Below are 26,623 nucleotides of genomic sequence, written 5' to 3'. Positions count from 1 at the left end.
GACAGACTGGCCAGGAGTCCCAAACGTCCTCAAGAATCTCCAAACAAGTCCAGTCGCCCTCGATTCCACTCTTCTTGGAAAACATAACAATGTTTTGCAATATGGGACAGGGAACAGTGGCTCTAAGCTCACTCGCTCCCTGTGACTGACCGACACTGCAACACAGTACAGTCAACAATGTTGGAGAAAGCCTTAATGATGAATTACTTTTTAGCTGCTTTCTGTGATCCTTCATACTCATCCACTAATAGGCCACAGCTTATCTATACCCTATTTGTGTCTATAGAAGAGTCTTTCCAGCCCCATATGTTTGTACTCACATCACCAGGTCTATTAATCATTTACCTATGTGACCTATTGGTTTGTGTTTACTTACAGATGTAGGTTTATTCTGCTTGATAATTTTTTCACATTTATTAGAGGATTCGTGCATTCTTATTATAAGTTCCTCCTTTTTTCTTTTTCTCTATATTTAAACTATGTATTGCATCTGTTGTAATTTTTCTGACTGCAATCATTAGCCATTACTTTTTATTAGGACCTAATGTATTCAGTCATAACTTTATTATTATATTTGCAATATAATAATGCACTTTACACTTTAGCACTTTGCACTTTAATCAGCCCCTCGATATATAATTTAGTGTTTAAGCAGTGGTGAAATGCGCATGGTCCCCTGAGCCTTGGCCTGTATGTTTTATGATCAACTATGTTGTTTGTTTTGCTTTGTTTTGTTTCTTTTTATTCTGTTGTGTATGAGCGTTATGTACAACACCAACCTGCCAATGGGACTAGAGATGGAAATTAGCCGCACGGCTACAATCTCATATGTTTACATTTATATGTGCATTAACATGTACTGTCTCATTTCTTTTAAAAAATAAATAAATCTACAAATCTACAAATATATAAAAAATGTTTTGTGTGTTTTTTGCTTGACTGTATCGTACTCTCCCTATGTGTATTGATACTGCCGTGATTGTATACTGATATTGAGTATTTAAATGTTTATATCAGACGTGTGTAAAAAGTAATTGGTTGGAGTCACACAGCCACTCCTATTTAAGATGGCTTCTTTTGTTGGCACAAACATTTGCTTGAAAAAGGTCTTTGCCCGAAACGTCGCAATAAACTCTTTATTCTGTAAGTTGGCCAGTGTGCGGGAATTTATCCTTCAATTACTTCGGACTGGTTTGTCCTTTTCCGACGCACCTGCCCGAGGAATAGATGTGCGAAGTTTTTTGCTGTTCCTGGAGTAACACATTACAAAGAGCCTCATTAGCCCCTTACACTCCCTTAAAACCCTGTTAATCAAGTAATATTATATTATTATTATGATTATATATAATATATATATTCTGTATCTGCTGGTTGCTTTGCTTCACTGAGGCTACGTCACACTTTGGGTTTGAATGAGGCTCAGCAACGCAGCCAGGCTAATCAAGTACTTGGCCACTTTTTCAATTAAGCAAGGCGTTACTTTACTAGTACTTATCCTGACTCTTTTGTGGATGCAAGAGGTTAAGTAGGTTTACTGTGGAGTCTACCTGTGTTTAGTTCAGCCAGCAAATGCTAATGGCGCAGACAAACAGCCTGGACATTTTGAATTTGTGGGTGAAAAGGAGAAGTTTGTCACCCCTGTTGTTACCCTGCTAATTAGTTAATTATCGGCTGTAGAAGGCAATGCAATAAACTGTCGGAATAATCAACACGCATCTCATGAGGCTTCTGTTTTTGAGTAACGCTCAAGTAACATATCGGGGTTATTTTCTCAAGAAATAATGGTATAATTTAACAAGTCGTGTGTAAAAGTAACAGTCCACACCACAACACATTGTCAGTCAATAACCGAAAGTTCAAACAACCTCCGCAGCGTCTATGATAAAACACAAAATAGTCTATTGAGCTCAGCGCTGATGCCTTTACCTGAGACTCTAATTGATGGCCAGGAAGAAGCTGAGGTGGGTCAATACAGAGTGATGAATGGGACCTGTATAGTGGCACTGGGTGTGTGCTTCCACTGTTCATGACAAATCGGCGATGTCAGGCTCTAGGTATTTTCCTTACAATCGATACAAACTGAGACAGGCGTTGCTGAGGCCAGCCTTAGTTCATAATCACTGAGACAACACGGACAGCTGCACAAACTGAAATCACGGGGAGCGCTTTTTACACAACAAATACAATCACGGAGGAGGAAGACACCGAAATCTGCTTCCCGTGCCGGGGGGGACGCTCATGAAAAACTGCGGTGTGAACGTTTAGCTTCACAGAGATTCAGCTTGATTCATGATTCATTCTTTTTTTTTTCCCCTTTCCTGGAACAATTAACTTTGAGGTTGTAAATCACAATTTGAGTGAATTATTCAAATCCTGCACGTTAAGCCAAAATTTTATATCCATTTTGTAAACACATGCGATATTTTAAGAGCATCCTTTCTGCTCTGAAATGTGAGGAAAAAAAAAAACACAGACACATTTACTTCACATTACTTATTCTAGATAAAGGCTATTGACAAAAACAGTCGGACTTCATCAATATAAGGTTCTGTCTTATTTCTTTAAGAATCATGCAAACATGTAATTCTTTTAGTAGATCAATGCAATTCTTCTAAGTAATAAGATTGCATGTGTGATTGTAGGTGCATGTGTGTGTCTGTGTGTGTGTGTACACAAGCCTGTGCCTGTGTGCATCTCAGCCTGTACCACAGGTGTGGATACCTGCCAGTGAGCATCTGCCCAAATGGCGGGGACTGGCAATTGAGCCCTTGGTGCTGCTGTAATTCATTAAGTCAGCCTCACTGGGCTTTCTGCGAGGGGAAACAACACCACAGCACCTTCTGTAAGCACGGCTGCTCAGCGGATCGGTGTACAATGTACAGTCAACCACTGGTAGCCGAGGAGAAATGCGGTAAGACAACTGTTGTGAGTGCATCTGGTGAATGTTTGAGCAATCGGCGCTCGGAAATATAATCACTCTGATGGGAATGAGGTATGGATCGCTATGGGGCTCCTTATTACAAACCAGTTAAGACAAGACAAATAATTATTTAGTGTTAAGTAAGCCTATATGCTCCTTCCAAGGCACTTCCAACTTTCCTTCCTCTACCGGGGCTCCATGGTGGCAATGTCGGTCGATCCGCCGCTCGGCTCATTTCATTCAGGTGATCTGGGTCTTGCAGTTAGGTTTCACTTTCGATTGAGAGACTGTTAGATTTCACTCTCGGCGGGGAACAGTACTTTTGTCAGTGTTTCCCTGCTGCGGCGGCCCGCCATAGTAAGATCAATTCTTCAGTTTTATCAAATTAAATGCAGCCTATTCCTGCAAAGGTACGCCTCCATGATCAGAATGACAAACAACAACGGAGAAGCACAGAGACACACTGCGACTTGTAGTATTCCTATTGCGTATCTACTATTTGTTTGGTATTCAATTGTGTCAGTGCTGTTGAAAAAAGTCCCTAGATCATGCCGCCTCTGAAAGACAAAATTGTCTAGTCAATAGCATAACAGCGAATCACCAAATATGGCTTTTGTGGTAGATATATTACAGCAATATAGCAGATATATGAGGGCTAAACCATTATGTACCCATGGTGCCAAAACCGCGTATTTGATATGCAGTTTCTTTTGCATTTAGATTAAAATTTTCACATTTTTACTATACATGTAACTTGCCGGAGAGCTACAGCCGCCTAGAAATGTGTGCAGGCAACAAGCCAAGACGCCCGAGCAGAAAAAGCAAAGGAGGATTTTAATAACAAGGCTGCTTTCAGACAGCGCTGGAAAGTTAAGTTGCTCTCTTGTAAAGCTGCCCCGGCTTCTCGGTGTCATGACATGTGCTCACTACAAAGCGAGGGGAAGCATAGCATTTGCATAACTTAGCTGTTGTAGGAAGAATATTCTCTTGTGTAACATCTTCCCGCCGCCGCAGAATTACTACAGAGGCTGAAGTTGGCAACACAACTCGCTTATTTGCTCAGACGGCCTGTGCAACCACTTTGGTCTCTTATGCAGACCACCGTTCCTCGCCTTGTTTATGACCTTTATTTATTAGAAAATGTTATTTAAGACACGATGGGTGTCGAGTCAATGCATTCCGAGGTGTTGTGTGCATGTTTAGAAGCACAATCAGCTCCTCACAGCCGTCGCTGCGGTTTTACGGCCGCTAAAAGGTGAGTTATGTAACCTCAAAGCTCTTGACGGTTGACGCTGATTTAGGTTCCTCAGCCATCACTTTATCCCTGTGACGCAGCGCATACCAGTGTGCTAAAAGCATCAAACTATATGTGCACTGTATAAATCCTGAACTTCTGGATTACGGGAGAGCCACTTGAAACAGCTGTGCGCTTCCTGCATTTTAATCACAGTTTATATACAGTGGTAACTTTCAATATGAGCTTTCAATTTGACAGTATGTTGCTGCAAAAGGTGGTTTTAAGTGGCTGTTTTTGTGCTCAACTATATTTAAAAAACTTCACACTCTCACTGAGGCGGACAAAGCGGAAAACAAATAGGTTTTGACTCTCCATCATTTTCTCCCGTTTTTAATGTTTCTCGAGCTGCTCGGCGGCTTGTGCTTTACAGCTGGAGTACAGGAACATTACTCAGCCACTATACAATTTGAGAGGCATACAAGAGAGTAAATTCAGAGAAGTGGGGGAGGATGTCAAAACAAATGCTCAACATATAGTGAAGAAGCACTTCACCTCATCTCGACTCCAAACTTGGTCCTTGGCTCATTTTGTTATGGTAGGCTCTCCAAGCGTGACTAGCTGCCGGCTATGAGATGTCAACATCCATCTCCTTACGCCGATAAAACCTTTTGTTTGGGATTTTTCTTTTCCCTGTAGTTGGTTCAGATTACATTCTCACTCCTAACAAAACCGCACCGCAGAGGACCGTCTCGCATTTCAGGCATCTCGGCGCAGTTATGTGGTGCCACCCGTGTTCAAATGGCATTGTTCCCACCTGCCCAAACAAACCAAAAGTAAAGGAATAAACACTCCAGAGCTCCAGTAAATCCCTGCAAGCATACCGGGCCATAATGTTGGTTCTAATCTGCAGGGAAAATGTCAAACGAGTCCGCGAGACTTCCAAGAGCCCTCCAATTAATTTAAATGAATCCCAAACATCCAAACCCCAATTAATAATGCATCGCCTATACGAGAACGAGATACACATAAAAATTAATTTAGAAGTGCACAGCGTTCTCCCGATACACCGTGAGGTAATATTCTTCTAACGTTTGGGGAATAAACAACATTCCCTCTACAACAGGTGCTATTTCATTTTCTGTCTGGCTAGCTTTAATGATCTCATTAAACAGCCACTCTAACCGGGAATAGCCTATGGCACCTCTGCCACACGACGAGGAGTGCAACAGCATGGGGGCGGGGGGGGGGGGGATGAGGCAGCTCCAGTGAAGAGCGGAAAGGTTGGGCATCCGTCTGATATCGTGGCCGCACAGGTTGCTTACTCACAAGATGGACAAGACTCTACTGGACCATTAAAAAAATAAAATAAGAGACGAAAAGGAACTCAAATTGAATTTCCTGAAAGCAGCCATGGACCGAGACCCCTCCCTGCCGCATGGAGGCTGGAGACACAAGCTGAGAATCTTGTTAGAGTGAGTTGTACATCATTACCCAGAATTCTAGCCGGCAGTTTCCCCAACTTCCTCTGCCAGGAACCAAATGGCACCGATTAATCATAGATTGTCTGATGGCAAAAAGAGAGGGGGTGGGAGGAGGACGCTACTGTGCACCCGTCGCACACCTTTTCCCCCTCAGCGCACTCAGACTGCACTTCTGAGCCAAGTTTTGGACCTTTTTGCACCGCACTTTCACTTAACCCGAGTCATTTTCTTTACATCTTCAATTTAAAAGGGCATTATCGGGCTTGGTGGGACTGTTTCAGACACCCTGCTGTTTCTCATGCACTTAAATGCCATGAAATATGTAAACAGCAAAAGGTTTGTTGTCGTGACAAATTAAATATATATATATCTGCTGTTATCTGCTGTTAACGCCTCTGCTTATTTCACAATGTAATGGTTAGCAACGCGTACATATCTATTGTAAATCTGGTTTGTCCCCCTGTGTATGTGGGCCTGTTTCAAAATAAGAGAAAGTCGTGTTGAGAACACATCCGCTAATGCAAAAATGGAAATGGCATATTTTAAGCAAGGTCAGGAAATGGAAACCACACAATCTGAATGTCATTTGAAGGTTAATGGGACTCTGCCAATTTGAACCCCAAATGGATCTCCCAAACACACTGCAGCTTGCCAGATTGAATATATCCATGTGCAAATGCATGACTGGGTGGTTTTATCATCTCCATTATGCTTTTTTTTTTGTTTTTTTGTTTTTTTTTTTGTGTTTTGCAAATAATATTGTAAGCTCGCTTGTTTTTGCTACCATTGGCTGTTACAGATTAGGGTGGCAGCCCAAGTGAGAAAGATGTTTATTTCCCAATTCTGACAGAATGCAGCTAATCTTGGCAGAAATTTGGCAGAATTGTTTTAGTCAGCTTAGTTTTTAATACAGCTCCAAAACTCCCTCATCGTGCTGGACCGAGTGGTCCAATTTGAAAGTCAAAAACTTGGCATTACACCTTTTTTCTCTCCCTCCATCTGCCGCTCTGTCTGTCATCCGGCTCTGTCTCTCTCTCTCTCTCTCTGTTTCCCAGACTATCACTGTATCAGGACAAAGTGCCTTTCAATATCTCCCCCCATTCTACCAACCAGGTATATATAGCACTCAAGATGCTAAACGCTACAGTGACTCCAGACAAATTGAGTCCGCCGCTTGCTCATTCTGTGCATACAGCCTGGCTACAAAACACAATTACACTCAATGCCACGAGTAAGTGGTGGCGGCCAGCTTATCATGTCAGAGTCCTAATGAGTGTTACCGAAGGAAATCATCATTAATGCTGAGCGCAAAGACGCTCTTCCCTGCGAGGAGGGGCTTCATAAGACGCGCAGTTTTTCTTGTTTTCATAATCCTGAAATCCTCATCCTCATTGTGGATCAGGCTCATTACACCGGCAACAAAAACAAAAAGGGCTGACGGTCAGCTTCGACCATGTTTACAGCATATATGCAGCTGCTCACATGCACTGTACACCTCTCCAATACAAGCGCAACCCATTTGTAGCGCTGCTCTCTGTCCACATGGCCCCCTCCCCTCCACCCCGCTGTCTCTCTCTACAGCATCCCTAAAACAGACTGCCAATTTAGCCTCTAATTACAACGCAGACCATGTATTATGGGAGCTCTGTTCCTCCAGAGACTGCTGTCAGCTTTGGGGAGAGCATCTCCCGTTCAGAAACAGAGCCAAGACAAAATGCTAAGGACACCACCCCGATCCGGAGCTGCCTCTTTTGCACGGCCCCGTCGCCTAAAAGCTTTAAAGTCTTACTCTAATTCGTCAGTTTCACTTTAATTCACACCTGCTCCTTTGTGACTGGCGTAGATTTAATACGGGGGAATCAATACGGGATAATAGCGCAGCCTGGATCCACTTGACCATTGCGCTTAATGGAAAGATAAGTGCCCTTAATATTTTTTGCATTCAGCGTCTGCCTCGGCTCCACGATGATGAATAGCAGCAAAACAAGAGACACAAATCAACACTGTTAAATGATCAACCCCTTTTAGTTATTGTGTATTTTCTTTTCAAAAAAAACAAAAAAAAAACAATCAGCAATCAAACTTTTAACACTAGGGGTGCTCAATCTTCAGACGCAAACAGCGCTGGGATGGATGGGGCAGGATGGTGTATGAAATATTCAGCTACAGTATGCTCATTATTTCACAACAGCACCCAGCATGGTGTGGGCTGGCTTAGCGGTGATTGATTACTCAGGACTGGGCGAGGGTGCAACAGACAGAGACAGGAGATACTGTACGCTCAAGGAGAGAAAATGCTCCGGCATATGTGTGGGATTTGATGTAGGACAAAATGCCCATGGATGTGGCAGGGAAAACAAGGCCCAGCCCACAGTGGGCTGCTATTTTAACAAGTTTAAGGAATCCACTTTGTCATTGTTAATTCCTGAGTGGATAAAAAGAAATGGATCCACAGTGCTGTGAGTTTGATGTCTGATAGCAATATTTTTGTGTTATCGCTGCCAGTAGCCATGATTTGGTGCTGATATTTAGTGCCTTTTGTAATTTTTGTATTGCCAGAAAACCCAAATATTGTTTTTCTCAAAATGTCATTATTGGAAGGGTGTGAAAATAACACACATCAAAGATCAGTCATCCTCAAATCTGGTCCTCAGGGTCCAAAATAGCGCTAGTTTTCTGTCCTGCTAGGCTGTTAATGGCATTTACTTGATGTCTGGGGTCTAAATCAGTCACGAGACAGCTACAAGGAAAACGACCTGGCAGAAATGAAACGCAGACATGCAGGGAGACTGAGGTCCAGATTTGAGAACCACTTGCACAGACCGTCATCACACTAAACCTCTCCACTGAAACCCAGACTAATGACTCTCCTTTGTCAGGTTCACTGGTCTTTAAGGCAGAGTGACCCGCTGCACCTGTCCTATGAGGAGCAAATCTCAGGAACACATTACTGTCTTTGAATAAAGAATTACCTTACAAAAACATTATTAACAAATGAGACGCCTATATAAAAAGTGCAAGGATAGATTTAATTTCAGAATGGAAAGTTGAAAACTATATGAGTCTAACTATGATGCATACATTGAATGAATAGGTAGTAGCTCAGTGCAGTGGTACTGTTTCACATGTTTCGATGAACTTTTCAAAAACTACCGCATCTTCACTATTGCTGCACAATTAATTGAAAGCATATCAAAACTGCAATATGGTTAAGGTCAACATCCAAAATGCAGCAGGTGCATTTTTTTGATAAAGGTTAAATGTGACAGTATACCATTAAAAAATGAAGTACTGTGGAGCTACGGAGATGCCTTGGCTAACAAATCATATTGTCCATATGTTTTAAAAAAATGGTTTGGTGCAGACCCCAGAAAAAAAACAAAACAAAACAAAAAAAAACATATCATCCTAATTTTACTTGTTTTTCCTCTACAATCACAAATTTTATCACAATCACAATCACAATATCTGTCAAAATAATTGCAATATGATTTTTTTTAGCCATAAGCAAGCCTAATCCTCACAGAGTTAAAATATCTTGAAAAATGAAGAGGAATGATTAGAGAAAGCCAATCATTTTCCATTTTAAATGGGAAATAAGTTATCTGACCTTTATCATCTTCTACTGCTAAGAGAAATGTCACATACAAGCCTCTTCCACAGTTTATGATGGACTGAAATTGACTCACATAACGGAGGCATATTTTCAGTATTAAGATGAGTAAGCTAGCTAATTCGAGCCGAGGTGCAACAGAAACATCAGGTAGGCCTAAAACATAAATTGCTAATAATAACACTGCTTTGTCATTTGCATATTTTTGCTTGAGAACACGGCGAACACAGATTACAGAGCTAAAAATGTGATTAGATTTAGAGTTTTTCAAAACCACAGCATGAGCTGGAGTTTGAGTTTTCGAAAGTCATCTGTCAAAGTAATCCTTGAATCGGCAGCGCTGATCAAAACTGTATCAAACCCCCACGGATATATTGTGGCCATTTTGTATCATGGGGTGTTACAAATCATATCTACCTAACTTTTAATTATACCACTGGCAGCGGCTGCTTTCAAAAATACTGTCAGTACTTTGCTCAGCGCTCTCCTCTGCAAGGTCGGGCTCATAAAGAGCCGAACAAACGCAGCATAAATACTGAAAACCAGAAGACATTTTTTAGAAGATCCGAAGGTCTCACTTGAAATGAAAAAAAAAAAAAAAAAAAAAAATCAACAAACTATCCTTCATAACATTTCAGCTCCTGTGTTGAAACAGCTGATGTGCTCCCGCCATCTGCCAGCCGCGCTGCATTGCTGGAAAAACACAACTACTCGACAAAATGTTTCAGTAAGCCCTTGAATGGCCGAAAGGGAAACACTCAGTATGATGGATTCCAGTATGCCTAATGAAATGCTGCTGTTGTGCTGCGGCCCTGTTGAAAAACCGTGGCCCACATAAAGGTCTCTATAAATCATGGCCCTGATTCCCAGAGCTGTGTGTTTCCAATCATGCAACATGCTGATCCCAATCAAACAAATATCCCACCAATACCTTAAAAGCACCAACAAACACCAGGAAGAGCTCAGTCCCAGTTCTAAGTCATCGCTAATTATCTAAACTGCAAGCATGAGCTCTCTTCACTTTTCACCATTACTTTGCAATCATATTGCGAGAACAGCTATAATCTTAATTAAAAGGATGGCAAACCCAGTTAAAAACAGCTATTTTCTTGTTCAGTTTCAGGGCTGAATGGCATGGTTAAAAAAAGAAATCATACTGTAATTAATTTTACAGATACTGCAACTGCAATATGATTCAATATGATTGATTTTAGTAGAAATGATATTTCCGGAGTATATTTGTAAATTCAACTGAAAACCCTATTAAAATAGTGATGATGTGATTTGTGCTGGGGTCTGTACCAAACAAGCATGTTTTCCTTACATCTGGAGATTATGATTTGTCAGCCGGGGCGTCTCTGTAGTTCACTTCACAACTATTTTGTCACATATTTAATGTTTATCAAAAACTTGCAGCTCCAGCAATTGATATTCTTGAATACTATCTTCATCATCCATCAGTATTTGAGAGTTCCCAAAAGTCAATAACTGTAATAAAATTGAGTTTGCCTACATTGTCTGGACCCTTGTGAGACCAACCAGCTGATACTATACCAATACCATGTTTATGCCAAATTTCAAGAAACCCAGCTTAACTAGATTTTATACAGTATCAGTAGTACCAACTGGTACCGCATTTGTGAGTAACTGCACAGCCGCTACCAACACAAGAGCACGCGAGAGCTCAGGAAACAACAAAGATGATGCACGGTACGTCTCTTGCTCCTCCTGACCCGCAGACTAACCACAAACTTTTGGAAAGACCAAATTACAAAAGTCGCGTATGGAAGTATTTCGCCTCCAAGGCAGATGGAGGCGGCGACATAAACGAGCAACGGTGCTTTTGCATTTTCCAAAAGGTGGAACCTAGTCAACCACATTCATTGTTTCCAACTATTTTATTATACAATTTTTACTGAAATAGATGGGAAGTTGTTTTCTCTGTGGTATCAAAATTTGTATCAAGGATCATGGATTTTTACTGGTGCTGGCATTTGCTAGCAAGTCCACCCCTGACACCATCACTAAGTAGACTCCATGTTAGTTTGAAGAGCTTTACAAACCAGCAAAACTGCTTGTTTGACTTATTTTACCATCCCTTTAATGCTAAATTTGTGTTTACTTATATAGTACACTATAAAAGGGACAATAATGATATGATAGAACCACATTCAAGGAGTTACTGTGTTCCACTGCAATGCAAATCATGGGTCTTTCCTACTTGTCACATTCCTTTTTAGAGAAGCTGTTTTGTGTATTTTTATATGAAAACCCCGAGAGTGGTTCAACAACAATGTCAGAAAAGCTATGATTGTAAAGCTGACTCACACACAATATAAGACAGCAGGTAACAGGTGCACAGATGCCAGATAACTGGAAAATCATGGTGAAGGGTGCAGTTGGCAGTGCACACCAATCAATAAAGCTGCGTGCATGTGGAGGTGGACAAACAGCATGGAGATTTTACTTCTTCCTCACATGATTTGAAAAGGCTGGGCATGAAAGCCGGTGAAGTGAGCCTCTGGGCTATTGACACAACTCCTACAAGATGGCCAACAGCCCTGAAGTTTGTATTTCAAAAGCAATAACTACGTGGCGGAGCACCTAATCATGCAGCGGGGTCCTCCATCAAAATGTAGTCATCAGCCCAAGGGGGCACAAGCAGTGTAATAAGCCAAACAGCTGTTTGAGGTACAAAACAGAAGCAGTCCTCACTATGTAAACAGGGCTACATCTGCTTTCAGTCTGCGCTCTGGGCAACACACGAGCAGCAAATGATGCTGATCCACAACAGAGGTGACAGTTTTGTCACACTGAGCTCATTGTTATCTGGTGAAATCGGCCCTGCGTGCAAAATCGTAACTTTCTGTTAACCAGGCTTTTCTCCAGCTTAATGAGCACTAATTTCTGAATATGTGCGACGGATGCTGAGAGGGTTTCAGAGCTGCACACATCGAAGAATTTAGCATTTAGTGAGAAAAACACAAAATCTGAGTGATGCTGATTCCTCGTTTTATGCTCAGTTATGATGTGTTAGTTGTCTGTGTGTATTGTATTCATAATCGTATCATAGTAATCATTCTTTGGCCAGGACCACAACAGAAAATAAGTGTCAGACTCAGTTAAGCTAAATGAAGTTTAAATTAAATAATGAATAAAAATGACAACATTATGCTAGAAAACAACACAAAAGCAATCATACGGTTATATAGCATGACCAGGGTGAATTATCCAACTGGGATGATATATTTCAAGTGTATGTCATGACTGCTGTCCACAGTGCAGTAATTAAAAAAAAAAAAAAAAACATGAATCTAAAAACAAATCATTAACCATCTGCAACTTTATAAAACTTCCCATAGTTATAAGTTACGGGCGCTTAATCCGAATTTATGCATCATGCACCCGCACATACTTTGAAGTTAATGAGACAACAGAAGCCAACACTGGAGGAGAGCAAATGTTTTTTTCCAACTGAGAACTCGGAAGGTCTCAAAAAGGATAACCGTAAAAACGAAGCCAGAGGAAAAGCTCCCTTCATGGTTAGCCTTTTGAATGCCTCTTTTCTGTTACAGATCTAATTCTCACCGTTCAAAATACTTTCTTTTTTTTTTTCTTTTTTTTCATTTCAGCCCAAGGCAACAAATCATTAGTCGTTCAACAACGCTGCTGACTGTGCCCTTGAAGGCCTGTTTGCCGTGGCAGAGAGCAGTCAGAAACAAACACGGTGGAGGAGCCAGAAAACGGCTACCGGCGCGGGTTCAAGATGGTCTGGCACTTTTGCCAAAGGCACACATACCCTCATTCATTTGCAAACATACAGCAATAACGGCTGTTCTCATCGTACCGCAAGTGAGGGCATAAGATGATATAAATCCCTCGGTGACACATTTGCTGTCATTATGCCTCTTGATTCTGAGAGCAGACTTGATGAGATTCAATATCTTATTCAGACAAAACAGCTTGAGGGGTGTTTTGAGCCACGCTGAAGGATTACCCGCTTCACCTGCAGACAAAACTCCCGGCGAGCATCAACAATGTCCAAACTCCATGTAAAATGGCCACAGATCACGCTGTGCAGATGATTCTGTTATTGGAAAGATGAAAGTTACAGGGCTCCCCACTGAGACACCACTGTTATTCCCCGTGCGCCGAGCACAGGTTTATTGCGCAGGAAGCAATTCGCTTTGTGCAATAAACCTGTCACGTTGATGCCAGCGTGCATTTTCTGTTTTCCTGTCATGTACATTTTCATGTTGCCACCGCCTAAAAACTTAGCCTGGAGGTCAAATGATTTTTACAGCTGACTGGATCAATAAATCAGACGATGAATATAGGATGGAGGGAAGAGGATACATCAATAAAGAAACAAAAACAACCAATCAATATGTGAATGCATGAAATCAAAGGTAAGATTGTGTTTGCTTCTTATATCTCACGCACGATCCGGGGCATTAGAGGGCCTGAGAGAGCTGCAGAGTGGTCTGGTTGGTCTCCTGACTAAATACTTCTGACATGTCTTCATGGAGAATTTAGCCCGTAAACTGAACTGACAGATTGTAGATCTGACCGTGGAGACAAAAATGACCCCTTACTGTCCATATCGGGCCGCCTGCTCACAAAAGTAGCTATTGTACATGTCCCTCTCATTGTTTGTATTCATGCTCTGTGCTCACTGCATGTCTGATGCACTGTTCCTCTAGCAGGGACTTTGCAAAACCACAACTTTGTTTCCTTTTTGGATGCACAAATAGTTTCCCATGTACAGTTCTGTGTTTTGTGATTGCTTGTGCCTTTTAAAGAATTATCCACAACATTTAAGGAAGAATGAGCTGTGATTGGTTGTTATGAAATATTCACTTTGTACCCCACACAGCACAAAGAGAGTAAATAAATCAGTGCCATTCCAATATGGAAATTAACTAAAACCCACGCCGTGAGCACGCATATTTACTTTCCATTATTCAGGGATAAAGGAGATAAATACACTGCACATCTCAAGACAAAATAAGGACATGGGGAGTAAAGACTCTTCGGTAATGCAACCATTTACAAAAACCTGACTCCACACAGCTGTGTCCCATATCTTCCAAAATGGCCTTGAGTGTTTGCCGAGCAGAAACTTATTCAGCTATAAATAAAGCCATCGTGGGGCAAAATCAAAAATTAACATCAATCCTTACAACACTTGAGCAAAGTTGATCTAATCTGAGCATCTGTTTCACAAGCGATCTCCCATGTCAAGATGCAATAACATCAGCAGGCCTTTGTCTTGCATGCAAATGCGAGGGATCAATGCAAATCACCGGGGCACCGATGAACTATAAAATTCCCCATGCCAACATTTTTGAGGAATTAAGGAATGAATTAAGATTCTGGCTCTGGTTGCCTGAAAGAAAGCAGTGGCTGTGGTCCAATAAGACATTTAGTAGGCTATTCATCCTTCTCATGCATACATCCATAAAGCTACCTGCAGCCTCCCCCCATACAGAGACAGACGGGGTAATCCTGCAGCTCACAGCGTTAGGTGTAGTAAAAAATTAATGGGTCCCTCCTTGGGCAAAAGGTTACCTCTGCCCTCAAAAGCTTCATGAGCCAAAAGAGACACAGACAAAACCCAGCAGTCGTTACGATCAGAGTCATAAAAAAAAGACAGGGCAAAACTTTCCAACTCTTTAATTATGATTGATAACTAGGCAATATCATTACAGCGTCCATTTCTGCTCCTTAGAATAAAGAAGGGAGGATGGTGGGGGGAGCGGGGGGGGGCGAAATATGAAATCAAAAGGGCGTGAACTATCAAGACAGCCCGCTGTGCCACTATCTCACCAAGGTAGCAAAGGTACAAGGCAATTACGGATGCAAAAACCAAAGGTAAGCCCTGTAATGCGAGTCTATCTTTATTCCCAAAGCTGTGCTGCACGGCTCAAGCGTGCGTCTTAGGCGCGTGTGGATCACGGGGAGGCGACACGTCCCAAAGCCGATTTGTTAATGAACGCAATCATTTTCCCGGCGTCACAAAGCCATGCATGATAATCAAAGCGGAGCCACCTTACCAGCACATTGCCCTGCATCTTCGCGGTCTCAATCAGACTCTTCTCCTTCATTTTTGTTTTCCCCTCCGTGGCCTGGATCTTCTTTCAAAACACCGGATTTGTAGACTTTTGGACCGCTCGCGTCAGCCCTGTGTCCCCGCCAGTTCCCAGCCAGACCCCGAACCAGTTCATAAGTGGGTGGGTTTGCACCCTTGATCAAAAAAAAAAAAAACGTGGTCTCTCTCTGTGGAATATCCCGTTTAAAAACAATTCACGCCGAGTTTTTTTCTCCCCTCTTCTTATGCAACAATATAGTATCTACACCCAACTGAAAGAAAAAAAAATAAATAAGCGCTGAGATTAACTTGCCCCAAATACTTTACAGCCACTCAAGATCCCCACATTAATGTCGCTCTCCACCCGGTAAGGAGATCATGCAGAAGATGCTCTCCTCGTTAATTTGAGTGGACCAGAAATTTCCACTCCCTTGCTGAGCGCCTCTCCCCTTCGGTCGGCAATTGACAGTCGGTGCGTGTTGCTGCCACTGCTGGAATAAAGGGAATCATTTCAATTACGATGAGCGGCACGTAAACTCATCATGGCTGAGAAAGCCACTCAAACACTGACTGCCGCTGCTGATGGTAACACTTCGATATATATCTCTAATCTGCATAGAATCATCTAAAAATTAAATATGCGCATGAATAATGAAGAAAAACAACAAACTGCCATAGTAGGTGTAGTAACTGCCATAGGCTTGCACTCTTATAATACCTGGCCTAAATTATGCACATCTCTTTTTAATCTTTCAAATGAGTAATGAACTTTTTTTTTTTTTTCAGCCAACCAATTCAGCATTGAGGGGCAGTTCTGCCTGCCAAGGTCTATGACGAACATCCAACTAAATGCCTGTCGCTTTGCCATTTTTTTGATGAATTTATTCCCTTATGAACCCTCCCTGAAAAAAAGTTTTAGACCTGCACTGCACTCAGGATGATGTCTACATGCCTGAAACACATGCAGGGCTTTTTTTCAATCTGGAAACAGCAAGAATCCACCCAAATCTGTCCAGCCACAGACCCTGGGAACCAAACTCTCAGCAGCATTAAAAACTTGCTCAAAAACAGCCTGATCGATACATTCCCTGGCCAATATTATCAGCCGATATTGGCTTGCCATAGATATCAGTGTGTAAACTGGCCAATATGCAGAAACAGAGACCATGCATTTTGCAGTAACTCAACAGCTAATTTAAAAATAGTGCTATTTCATGGTTTGTCCAGCAGTCTGGGTTTACAGAGCAGTGTGTCAGTTGAGCAGATGGTGGCGCTGATTGTAGTGAAAGGTTTATTGTTTAACTTTAAGCCACAGTAAATATATTAAACCGAATTTTTTTTATTGCAAAATTTTACGATTCCTTGCTACAAAGGTGTGTTTTTAATAAAAAGAAAAATATCGAACCAACATATCATTATCAGAGTTTTTTTTTTTTTACTTCTAGATACTGTGCCAATATCAGTATCAGCCCCAAAATCCAACATGGGTCAGGTGCTAATTTGGAAAAGTTCAGAGTAAAATTGGCTTAAGAGACAATATCCTGATTTTACAGTCGAGCAAAATCAAGCCATTAAATGATTGCATCTTTTTTTTTTTTTTTTTTTTTTTTATTCACAACATAACATAGGGATATTCATTGTAGTCCATACTTAAACTTTCACAGAACTTTTCACTGAAACAGAAAATTCATATTCTTTACAACACTACAGTGCAGTTATACACTCTCCACTTGACTTTCCACCTGAGTCTCCTGGATTTCCTGCTTGTGTTTTAACCATTAGACAGAGCTCAGCAAGACCATCTCCGTGATATACACTGAATACACAAAACATTATGGGCTCTTACTCTGTTCATGAACTGCACTGATGAGGTAAATCTCCTCCGCACACAGCAGAAATCCAGGTAAAGGCCATTATCCCTTGTTAATTTTTCTCATATTAAATCTATACCAATCACAAAGCAGAAGATGTAAAGAGGACCAGACATCCTGGCGGGGGATTTTAAGGCTCGCACCGAGATGTGGATTGTGCAAAAGAGGTTGAAACTCAGCATCGGGAGGATTTCCTTATGTTTTGTGCATTCGGTGCGGCTAATGCTCAGTTTCGGCTCCACATATACTCATTTCACGCCACATCCTGAATGTCAAAACCTAAAAAGTTGCAAGCACAGTCGAATTTGACACATTCGCTTAGCTCTCTTAAGCCTCAGAAATGCAACTTCCCACTGAAAGTTTTGAATTCTGACCCTTAACTTTTTACTGTATTAAAAATGTACGTTAATGATGCAGCCAGACAACCGAGAGTCCCAAACTCACAGCAGTGCACTGACAGGAAGTTCTCACCACTGAGAGTTGCAAACAGAACGACTCACATAAATCTCATTTAAAACTGCCCTGTATTAATTACTGTGGATGAGGCTGTCAAAACAACCTAATGGGGACGTCAGGCTCCCTAGACGCCAGCTGGACTGCTGACAGAGGGAAACGGAGTAGATGCAAAGAGTGGTAGCTAGCTGCTGCTTCTCTCTATATTTAAATAATCAACTCCACAAACACCCTTTGGGCAGCTTCTAGCAGTGTTTCTGTCAAAACCAGGCTTAAGGGATAACCGTACTTCATAGCACACCCATTTCAAAGCATCTAACTCTTGTAAATACCAGTTTGCTGCATTGCCAATAGTGACACATTTATTTAGAGGCGCTATCAAATTCAACGTGTGAACTCTTGTTGACCCTGTAACCTGGCCTGTAGCGCCGATGCAATATTTAATTCATCTCAGCATGTTGTTTATTGCTATACTATGCACAGAGGGCCAAGTTGGAATTCATCATGTACACGTGTGGCGGTCAAGGACATCTGTAGCGACGTTGTCGGCCACGCAGAAACAGACAGCAGCTGCCTGATATTAAGAGTCGGGGAGAAAATGGCTGGCTGGGGATGGGTAACTGCTACTCCCCAGCAATACTGAGAAAAAGAGCAGTTGACTGTCACAGAGCAGACAGCGGCCAAAGCTACAGAGCTGCATGGGAACTCTGCTGGGGAGAAACCTGCTGGAGTGTTGAAGGCTGCTGCATGACTCGAATATGAGAGGGATGGTAGTACCGCACAACTGATTTAAAGCCACAGTGAAATTAAGAATGAATTTTTCCACTTTGGTAAATGATTCTCCATGTCCTACCATGTCCTGTTGAACAACGGAATCCATTCTTTTAAATCTCAAAATCCAATTTCTCATACATTCTGGAGAAATGCATCTTTATGGTGGTTATTTCACGGCGTACAAGTGGGTGCTCATGAGAATTTACACCAATAATACCATCACAAATTTTGCCTCGCTCCTTCCTCGCCTGGGTAACACCCGACTCTCTCTAGTAACTTTGTTCCCACGCTTTCTCCTCCACACAGAGCCTGGAAAGCCTGGAAGAAAGTCCCTGATTATTGTGGAGAAAAGTCGGGAGCTCTTAAGACCTTCCCGTCTCTCATTGAGATGAGAGATCATGGGATGAGAGTCAATGAAAAGCAATGCTCGGAAATTGAGTGGATACCGCCAAATGAAGGGAGCCAGTCAGCCAGGCTCTATCCTTTCCATAGTCCACATGGTACGGCAGTGCATTTTCCTGAGATTTCCTTTTCCTTGTGGCTGGAATTTACTCATTCAGGGGAACAATCCCTTTCCATGTAATGTCCATTCCCACTGCTGTCTCCATCTTACCACTAACTCCTCTCCAAAAGTCACTTTGAACCAGAAATCTGCTCCTGGGTAACTTTGATTTACATGGGTTTTTTTTAGCTGTATGTGTGTGAGTATGTGTATTTGTGTGTGGTTGTGAATATTTGTATCGGTGTTTCTGGGACTACATTTCTTCCAGGAAAAGACATCAGGCAAATTGAGAAGCTTTTTAGACAAAAGTGATTAAAAGTTGCCCAAATCCAGGATCGATTGGCTTGGATCTCCCGGCGGACTGACTCCAGAGGAGAAGCCTCATTCTGGTGACGGCAATCATCCAGCACAATAAACTGAACCGAGACCTTGTGAGGACAAATCAATCGCTTCATTATCAGCTCAAGTGCTCAATATCATGATATCCCCTGTCTCTCTGTTACCATTGTCTCCCTCTGTTTTAATGACAATCTGAGAGATCTGGAATTCATTTAGAAGTGAAATAAAATGACTTCAAGTGATTCACTGTCAACTTGAATTTAATTTAGTTGTTCTCCGCTGCTACCTCCTTCCCCGACACCAATGAATTTCTCTTCACCTGCATTCTGTCATTTCAAGGTAATAGCTATAACAAGTGCTGCAAATGAGTGTAACGCCACCCCAAACTGAGGACAGGCACACTCTGTAATGGTGATTCTCAGCAGGTGGGTCATGTCACACCGGAGAGTTCAAGATTTCGGCTAAATGCCAAAGAAAGATAACAATTATTTAGAGCGGCAGCCACTGTTGAAGTTTCCTTTCATACCTTCTGCTTTTATCCTGCATCAATCCTGTGTTAATACAGCAGAAAACTCCTCTCTGAATGTTACACGGCAGAACTGCCAACCCGTTTCCAGACAGTTCCAAATTTTAATGGCTTAAAGAGAGCAGTATTTGGGTTTTGTAAACAATTTATGCACACAATTCTTGAGGGTTTCTTCATCCTGCAGAAAGGAGTGACGCAATAATTCGGCAAACCTGCAGTAAAAAGGCAGATTTTCTACAATAGTCAAATGTGTACATGAGGCTTTTGCTGATACATTTAAGAAAATACACACTTCATGCTGTGGCTTTAGACAAATTCAGTGTTGCCTCACAGTGGCTTATATTGTAAATCTGTTTTACTTGCTCATTAACAGATACATAGATACAACTGCTACTAAAGTACAATCACCAGATCTACAGAGAGATGTGGAAAGTAACTACAGTAAGTACAGTTAGGTGTGTACAATTACTACAGTTTGGAGGTACTGGCACTTTACGCAAGCATTTCCAATTTGTGAGATTATTACTGCATTTCATTTCAGGGGGAAATTTAGTCATTTTCACTGCACTACATTCATCTGATGGCTGTAGTTACTTTGCAGAATAAGAATACATGCAAAATACACGTTTGCTTATAAAATATGATGCACTCTTAGAGCTGAAACTATAGCTAGCAGTATATGGAGCACCTAAACCTGCAACACTGGAATACATCTATGAAGTTAAGACATGATGGACCATTAACAATTTGTGTATTAGTGCCATTTATATAAGGAGAAAAATAGCCGGGGAAGATAAACTCACAAATTTACAATAAAAAAAACCTCACAAATAGTTTTTCTTTTACTTTTTGGTCAAGGAACCACACGTGTTGACTTTGTGAGCTTGGATCAGTCACACACTGTAGACGCTGCCGCTCGCCGTGTGTCAGGCCTGCAGCTGATGACCTCATCAAAGTCTGCTTTGCAACGGGATTTAGTGACAAGGAAATCCTGGTGATTTCAGTCCAGAGTCACGATATTGTTTTCTTCTGAAATGTCATGGCATCATCTCTTCAAAGTCCGGATGCTGATAATAATATTGTGGTTCTGGGATAAAAACATATTTTTCCTTGTTACTAAATTGCAAAAACTATTTTCCTTTCCTTTTTCTTTTTTTCCACATAAATTGACCACTTAAATCTCAGAGAATATTCAAGTTTTTTCTAGCATATTTACGGCTTTAATCTTGGAAATTCAAACCCCCACAGCACTGTAATCTTTTATTTATTTATTTATTTATTTATTTTCCCCTACAGTGGTCCTAATATGCTGTCATTCTGTAGAAGGAGCACTTTTATTTTTCAAACTGTGAATACTCATATTCTTTAACTTGAGCAAACTTTTGAATGCATGCACTTTAAATGGAGCATGTTTGCATTATGGTAAAGATGCTTTTGTCCAGGTAAAGGGTTTGAATATTTGTTCCCTATGAAAAGTGTTGCATTATAGAATTCATTATTCTTGTCAAAAAACAGTAAATATTATCAGTTTACGTATTGCTCCCTGGCAGCAGGATGCATGATATCACTTTCTATTGCATCTGCCAAAACTGTCAGCTGGATCCTCTCTCACTTAAAATCGCAATAACTCATCATCTTCCCTTGTGCATCTCTGTGTGAATGAACAGAGAAATCAGATAGCATTGAAGTCCAATGTTTTCATCAAGCTGTGGCTAGATTAAAACATAAAGTCCCCATGAAGTGACCTCACATGACCTCTACTTCCTGCAAAACAGAGTATCCTAAATGCACAAGTGGGTCTAAATTAAAATTTCAGCCAATAAAACCTTCACAAATCTTTAAATATCCTCTTTCATTCATGCATCCCCTCAAATAAAATTGCTTTTCTCCCCAAAGCTGATATCCCATTGGTTTGCATTTGTGAAAAATCTTTCCCTGCACAATGTCCCGCCCAAACATCCTGTTTCAACGGGAAGTGTATTAAATCAAGAAAGTAAGAGCCCATTTCAAGGGGTCTTTAAAAAAAAGGGTATATTTTACACGGTGAATTTAAAATAAATAATTTCAAATAAAATAAAGTATTGCCAATTCTGATTTACAGTTTGAGCATCAGAGATAGTTGTAATTGAAAATGTGACCCTCACCTAACCGGCAATAAAACCTCGACCGATCAGGCACATGTTTGTGTGAATTTATGAGCTCTAAAAAAACACTCGGTGTTGTTTGTGGGGGGGCTCCATGATCTGGATAAGAGTTTTGTACCGACCTTCCCTGCCACTGCCTGTCAGGACGACACATCATTACCATCGTTAATGAATTCAGGAGCAGAAAAAAGGCACACACACAGGCATGTAAAACGTACATTAATCTTGCTGCTTCAATGCTGGAGGTCTGCTGGCGATATCACAGCCACATATAGAGCTATAAACGCTGTGAACTGATTATTGTGAGGCCTGGGTTGAATAATGTTGGTTTAGTGGGGTAAAGTTGAGGCAAGAACAAAGTTTTGTCCACAGTAAACTTCTTTGAGGTGTTATGAAGGCCCACACCCTAGCATTGTCTAAAAAAGGTCCTTTAAAGGAATACTCGGTCCAGAAAAGTATATTTTGCATCATTTACTCACTTCTAATTGTCTTGAATATCCAACAGAAAAACGTATTTAAATGCATACACTGCAAAAACGCGAAATCTTACCAAGAGTATTTGTCTTATTACAAGTCAAAAATGTCTTATTTCTAGTCAAAATATCTCATTACACTTAAAATAAGACATGATCACCTCAGAAGTAAATTGTTTTTAGACAATTTTCACTTGTTTCAAGTGAAAATTCACTTGAAACAAATGAAAATTTGCTTGTTTCATTGGCAAAATTTGCCAGTGGAAAAAGTGAAAATTCACTTGAAATAAGTGAAAATTAGCTAGAAACAAGAAACAAATTTTGCCAATGAAACAAGCAAATTTTCACTTGTTTCAAGCAAATATTCACTTGAAACAAGAGACAATTGTCTAAAAACAAGTTACTTCTGAGGTGATCATGTCTTATTTTAAGTGTAATGAGATATTTTGACTAGTAATAAGACATTTTTGACTTGAAATAAGACAAATAATCTTGATAAGATTTTGAGTTTTTGCAGTGTACCTCATGATAAACAAAGGGTTCGAAAAACTGTAACAATTTCTATTACAATGGCGTGGAAGAGCAAAAAGTATGTAAAAATGTGTTTCAAATTCTCAAACTCTTCATGCAGCATAATTAAGTCTTGACTCTCTATTTACATCTTTAGCATATCCCCAAAAAATGTAATTTTTCCTTGCAATTAACACTTTATTTGTCAGACACCTAAGATGTTTGGGTGAAGTCTCCCTTTATGTTTTCATTGAGCTGCACCAGTATTACAATATGATGTACGGTAAAAGCTTAACTGCAACATTACCTTGCACACATTATTGTATGAGTAGCAGTTAGGAGATGGAAAAGTTACTGTAATTATTCTCCAGCTTAAGGAGACTTTTGGTCCCCCCCCGCCCCATGAGGGAGGCGGTGAGCACATCTGAATATTAATGGAACAGTTGCCTTGAACAGCAGGCGTTTGTCAGGAACTTGGATCAGATTCATCACTTTAACCTGCTCTGCTCCGCTCAGGGATGGATGATGAGTTCCCACAGCACAGCAGCTGGCTTCAGCGGCACAGCTCACACTTCAGCAGCTCAAAAGGACATGAACGCGACAGAGAAAGTGAAAAGGAGGAGGAGTGCATGCATGCATAAGTTCTGACGCCAACAAATTTATTATGCCCTTTCATAAATGTGTACTTTTTTGTGTCATATTCATATTAAAAAAATGTCAGTGTTGCTGCTCTCTATCCCGTAATGATATAGCACAGTAGTGATTCAACCTACAGTACACCCATTTTATTTTATCTTTGGGTTGGGTTGGGGTGGGCTGGAGTGTGATGCCGTGTATGCCTGGGGTGTATGCATGTGTGAAATATGTTGCATTTGTGTGTGTGTGCATGTGTGAGTGCATATGAGGGGGTGCGGGATTGGGGGTGTATGTCTTTTAATGTAAAGCACTTTGTGTTGCATTTCTTTTATGTATGAAAGGTGCTATATAAATAACGTTTGATTTGATTTGATTTGATTTGATTTGATTAGTAAAATTTTTATATTTTCTGTTCTAAACTCTCAGTGTTTGGTGCAACTTTGCCGGGAAAAATCTTCCGGCACACAGGAAGCGATGCTTTTCATGTTTCCCACAGCAGGAGTTTAGTTGGGATAAATATCGGGAGAAATGAGTAGCTAGCACGAGCAGCGACAGCGTTCAAACTTTTCCATATTCTGGACAACAAAGTTGAAATTAATTTAGCTGCAGATCCCCATTTGAAGAGATTTTGCCCTATTAAAAAAAAAAAAAAGATATTTCGGTTTGGGTGAAGCATTAAATTGTTTAAAAACCATACTGACAAATAAATTCAATGTGGCGAGACTTAAACATATAACATTTTCCAGTGAACTGAATTACGGTACAGTGAAAATAAACCATTTCAAAAGTCAAAATCCAAACTAAGTGAATGTCTGGCTGTTTTGCAGTGTTGTACTTCAGCTTGTCTCTTGATTTCTTAGCTGTTCTTCCTAATTCCCCAATTCCCTTTCCCCCGTCTGTTGCTCTTTCTGCCCGGTGCGCTGCCTTTTTCAAACGAGTGAGGGAAAATGAGCAGAGCCCTCCGCAGCAGTAATGATTACACAGCTGCAGTAAGCCACTGTATACAGACGCCCTTCCATAAGTCACCATATAGAATTAAAGAGGCTATTGATTCTCTTTTGTATCTATCGACAGGTAAGACTTGTTCAATAAAAATGGTTCACATGGCCGCAGTCAATAGTTCCCTCCTATAATGAAAATAGTGATATACTCCGGTGTCGATGGAAGGGGAAAAAAAATCAACAAATGCATTAATTATAATAATGGTTTCTCAGCAGTTCCTGTGGCTGTGTCCCTGCAGATACACACAGTGAGTGGGAGAAACAGGCGAGCAAGCTGTTACCTTCATCAACATTTCCAAATATGTCTGTCTTTTTCTGTCAACAGATTGTAAAACGGTCTGACTTGGTTACTTTCAAATGCTAACAGACGTTAAGTTGTGGCGGTGTGTTATCGCCAGTGAGTTAACTGGACTTTTTGTGCAAATGTGCAAATGTGACTCGTGTTTATAAAACTCCAAATTAACAGGTCATTCAGTCTCATATTTAGTGTTACTATCATTTTTTTTCTTAGAACAAGTGACAAAAATCTGCTGGATGCCACAAACCCTTTCAAACAATTGTTTTCTTGATTGTTCCAGCCTACTTATACTTGTTCAGTTACACATTTTGTCATGTGGTTAAAGAAAAACAAGACCAAGAAAACCTAGTTGAAGCCAGACCACCACTGCAGATTGAGTCACTGAAACTGAACAATTTCTCTCCTGCTGTATCACATCCCCAGCGTGCATGTTCACCCTGACGTGCATCAACACAAAATTCCCTGCAAAATTATTTTGCAGGCACTTTTCAGTTTGGACTACAGAAATGCTGTTTTTAACCATTTAGAACGCTAATTCAACATACAGTGGTGGAAAAAAGTTTTCGGACACCCCATGCATTTGTGAAATATTGCATTAACAAATCACTCTTAGGTCTTCAAGTGCAATTTCTTTTAGTACAGTCACAGCCAAAATACTAAACAAATCCTAAAAAAGCCATTAAAAACCAATTGATTGGTTCCATAAAAATACATAAGAAATTTTGAGTATTGGGTCATTTTGGTACCAGTGATGAAGGTCGTTCTTTTCATTAAAAGACACAATTTTTGTTGCCAAGCTTCGTGTCTATATAAAGCCAGCACATTTGACAGTTCTTCAGACACAAAAATGGAACCTAACGCAGGAAACACGCCTGAAGATAAAGATTAAACTGTCAAGAATTTAGTTTTGTTAGTTTTTCTTGTAAACAATAAACAAAAAAGTATAATTTGTATTTGTTTGTATCTGTCTAATGCAGCCACACCTTTTTTATTTTATGGGTGTCCGAAAACTTTTTTCCACCACTGTAGTTAGCCGTAATACAGTCAAAGAATATCCTAAATTCTGTCATCTGTAACTGAATTCATCTGTACATACAAGCAAACACATACCATAAAACAATAAACCAGATGAAATGACTAAACTTTACAAGCCAAATACAGTTGCCTTAAGCTCTATCCGGATAGGCCATGCATGTTTCAACAATCCGGTGTCAGTGATGGACGGACGGACTCGGGAATATTCAGTAGGCTTTTCTTGGCTGGCCAGTTCTGGTGGTCTGGCGAGACATTTTCATTTTTAATACCGAATATGAAACTCAATGTCTTGTTAAGATGGGATTTTTTTCGTGGCGCTCTATTTCCTTTCTTTCAGATGAATCTCATATGGTTTGGATACTTGAGGTTAGAGAATCTGCCTCATATGACTCTACGATATGACTGATCAGCCTAATGTTATTATAATAGTCAAAGGAGGAGAGCTATATGGGCATTATTTATGCTTACTTAAACAACTTGTGCTCCCAAAGAAGCGGGGTCTGCCTGCACCCGCCATGAGATCTGTCTTCTTATGATGTATCTCTTGCTTTGCATCAGCTCTACAGAAGCGAGCTAATTTCCCTATCTTATGGCCATATTACAATCTCATATGGAAGTTTCTACCTCGGTGGATGATAAAACATGACAGAAGAGCTTACTCCCTGTCATTCTCAGTCACAGTGGCGCATGCAATTTTTGCCACTTTGAAATGAAACGCA

General features: G+C 40.7%; 1 protein-coding gene and 1 long non-coding RNA gene across 2 annotated transcripts in view; one reads left to right on the top strand and one right to left on the bottom strand.

The window, feature by feature from the left end:
• dpp6a (dipeptidyl-peptidase 6a) overlaps nucleotides 1–15,867 on the bottom strand; it is a 202,451-nt gene extending 186,584 nt beyond the window's left edge. The window contains exon 1 of the mRNA XM_030079320.1: nucleotides 15,308–15,867. Within this exon, the coding sequence (XP_029935180.1) occupies nucleotides 15,308–15,358 (51 nt within the window). The 5' untranslated portion in view covers nucleotides 15,359–15,867. The remainder of the gene's footprint in view (nucleotides 1–15,307) is intronic.
• Nucleotides 15,012–19,500, top strand: LOC115378811 (uncharacterized). Its single transcript, XR_003930166.1, has 3 exons — nucleotides 15,012–15,125; nucleotides 18,747–18,940; nucleotides 19,211–19,500. It is a non-coding gene; the product is annotated as an uncharacterized LOC115378811 (long non-coding RNA).
• Nucleotides 19,501–26,623: the final 7,123 nt, after the last annotated feature.

The sequence above is a fragment of the Myripristis murdjan genome, chromosome 20, assembly GCF_902150065.1.
Source record: "Myripristis murdjan chromosome 20, fMyrMur1.1, whole genome shotgun sequence".
NCBI lineage: Eukaryota > Metazoa > Chordata > Actinopteri > Holocentriformes > Holocentridae > Myripristis > Myripristis murdjan.
This window is presented reverse-complemented; position numbering and strand designations above follow the sequence as displayed.